At 34.5% G+C, this 2794-nt stretch overlaps 1 protein-coding gene across 1 annotated transcript; it reads left to right on the forward strand.

Moving 5' to 3' along the window:
• Window positions 1–259: 259 nt before the first annotated feature.
• On the forward strand, window positions 260–1495 carry LOC137633087 (myosin heavy chain, clone 203-like). Its single transcript, XM_068365247.1, has one exon. The coding sequence runs from the start codon at window positions 260–262 to the stop codon at window positions 1493–1495; it is 1236 nt and encodes a 411-aa protein (XP_068221348.1).
• Window positions 1496–2794: the final 1299 nt, after the last annotated feature.

Below are 2794 nucleotides of genomic sequence, written 5' to 3' on the forward strand. Positions count from 1 at the left end.
AAGATCTTATTAAGCACTCGTATATATATCCTTCGAAATTTTCATAAGGATTCTATCAAAATATGAGACTATAATTCACCAGTAAATATTTAAGTAACTACTGCAAATGTTAAGAGGGACATGTAAATGTTTTTTTTATCATAGTTTATTTTTCTTAAAAACCCTTATAACCATAATCGAGCAAATGTTTTCTTGTTGAATAATTGCTTTCATAATATACGTTTGGTCTGTACACGTCTGCAAGGTGAGGTTTGTAAAGATGAATATCGATAAGTTGAGGTCTGTTACGGTGAAGATTGATAAGTTGAGGTCTGTTAAAGTGAAGATTGATAAATTGAGGTCTGTTAAGGAAGAGATTGATAAGTTGAGGTCTGTAATGGTGAAGATTGATAAGTTGAGGTCTGTTAAGGTGAAGATTGATAAGTTGAGGTCTGTTAAAGTGAAGATTGATAAGTTAAGGTCTGTTAGGGTGAAGATTGATAAGTTGATGTCTGTTAAGGTAAAGATTAATAAGTTGGGGTCTGTTAAAGTGAAGATTGATAAGTTAAGGTCTGTTAAGGTGAAGATTGATAAGTTGAGGTCTGTTAAGGGAGAAATTGATAAGTTGAGGTCTGTTACGGTGAAGATTGATAATTTGAGGTCTGTTAAGGTGAAGATTGATAAGTTGAGGTCTGTTAAGGGAGAAATTGATAAGTTGAGGTCTGTTAAGGGAGAAATTGATAAGTTGAGGTCTGTTACGGTGAAGATTGATAAGTTGAGGTCTGTGAAAGGAGAAATTGATAAGTTGAGGTCTGTTAAGGGAGAGATTGATAAGTTGAGGTCTGTTACAGTGAAGATTGATAAGTTGAGGTCTATAAAGGTGAAGATTGATAAGTTGAGGTCTGTTAAGGGAGAGATTGATAAGTTGAGGTCTGTTAAGGTTGAGATTGATAAGTTGAGGTCTGTTAAAGTGAAGATTGATAAGTTGAGGTCTGTTAAGGTGAAGATTGATAAGTTGAGGTCTTTCAAAGTGAAGATTGATAAGTTGAGGTCTGTTAGAGTGAAGATTGATAAGTTGAGGTCTGTTAAAGTGAAGATTGATAAGTTGAGGTCTGTTAAGGTGAAGATTGATAAGTTGATGTCTGTTCAGGTAAAGATTGATAAGTTGAGGTCTGTTAAAGAGAAGATTGATAAGTTGAGGTCTGTTAAGGTAAATATTGATAAGTTGAGGTCTATTAAAGTGAAGATTGATAAGTTGAGGTCTGTTAAGGTGAAGATTGATAAGTTGAGATCTGTTAAAGAAAAGATTGATAAGTTGAGGTCTGTTAAGGTGAAGATTGATAAGTTGAGGTCTGTTAAAGTGAAGATTGATAAGTTGAGATCTGTTAAAGAGAAGATTGATAAGTTGAGGTTTGTTAAGGTGAAGATTGATACGTTGAGGTCTGTTAAGGTAAAGATTGATAAGTTGAGGTCTGATAAAGTGAAGATTGATAAGTTGAGGTCTGTTGAGCTTTGATCTTTACTTACATAATCTCTATCTTATAAGTAGACATCGGTTAAGTCAAGGGGAGGATGTTATAAGTTAAGGTTTGTTAAGTTGATGTCCCTTAAGTTGCAGGCTTTTTAGTTGATGTCTGCTAGGTTGATATCTTAAGATGAGGTGCCTTAGTTAAGGGCTGTTTAGTTGAGATCTGTTTAGTAGATGTCTGTTGAGTTGAAGTCTGTTGAGTTGAGGCTGTCTTATAATTCAATGTCTGCTAGACTGATGTCTTAAGATGAGGTCCCTCAAGTTGAGGGCTGTTTAGTTGTGGTCTATTTAGTAGATGTAAGTTTAGTAGATGTCTGTTGAGTTGAGGCTGTCTTATAACTTAATGTCTGCTAGGTTGATGTCTTAAGATGAGTTCTACTTAAGGGCTGTTTAGTAGATGTCTGTTTAGTACATGTCTGTTGAGTTGAAGTCTGTTCAGTTGAGGCTGTCGTATAAATTAATGTCTGCTAGGTTGATATCTAAAGATGAGTTCAACTAAAGGGGTGTTTAGTAGATGTCTGTTTAGTAGATGTCTGCTGAGTTGAAGTCTGTTGACTTGAGGCTGTCTTATAATTTAATGTCTGCTAAGTTGATGTCTTAGGTTGAGGACCATTAAGGTGAGGTCTACAAAATTATCATACAGTTTATATCATGGGTCCTTAATCAAGGAGAGTCATCTCCTGGGGGAAATTTAGACTTTCAAAGGGGAACTGGGACATCAGATTTGCAAACTGACGCATAGAATGTTGATTATTTTTTTGCCTTTAAGATCCATAGGGAAAACTGTGAAAATAATCCATGTAAAATTGTAAACGTATATGTACTAATCTTAAAAAAAAATAAAGGATTTTTTATAATATATACTTTAGAATGCACTTTTTGAGACAGACGATCTTTGAATGACATTCTGACATGTGGTGAAAAAAGTAACATGGGGAAAAAGAGAAACGAGAATCAATGGCCTATATCAATAAAACCTCCAGAGGATAAAATCCCCAAAACGACAATTGCTTCAAAAGAGTCTCGGCATCGTAGTAAAGGAACAGATTTTCCTCGTAGGTGGAAAGATTTATAAAAGGATTTAAAGCCTTTTAAAGTTAATCCCTATGGACTAAAATTGACTGCAGCCTAAGTGTGGGATATGCGAACGAAAAGTCAATCTTTTTCAAAGGCTTTTCATCCATAAAATCCGTTTGATTGTATTATGATATCACCTTAATGGAAGAGTATATTGAATCCCCTGTCATATCTCTTCAGAATTTCAATAGATATTTTAACTAAAAAAAG

Source organism: Palaemon carinicauda, chromosome 42 (assembly GCF_036898095.1).
Source record: "Palaemon carinicauda isolate YSFRI2023 chromosome 42, ASM3689809v2, whole genome shotgun sequence".
Taxonomy (NCBI): domain Eukaryota; kingdom Metazoa; phylum Arthropoda; class Malacostraca; order Decapoda; family Palaemonidae; genus Palaemon; species Palaemon carinicauda.

Coding starts and splice junctions, on each gene's coding strand:
- LOC137633087 (XM_068365247.1), top strand. CDS start 260: ATGAATATCGATAAGTTGAGGTCTGTTACGGTGAAGATTGATAAGTTG.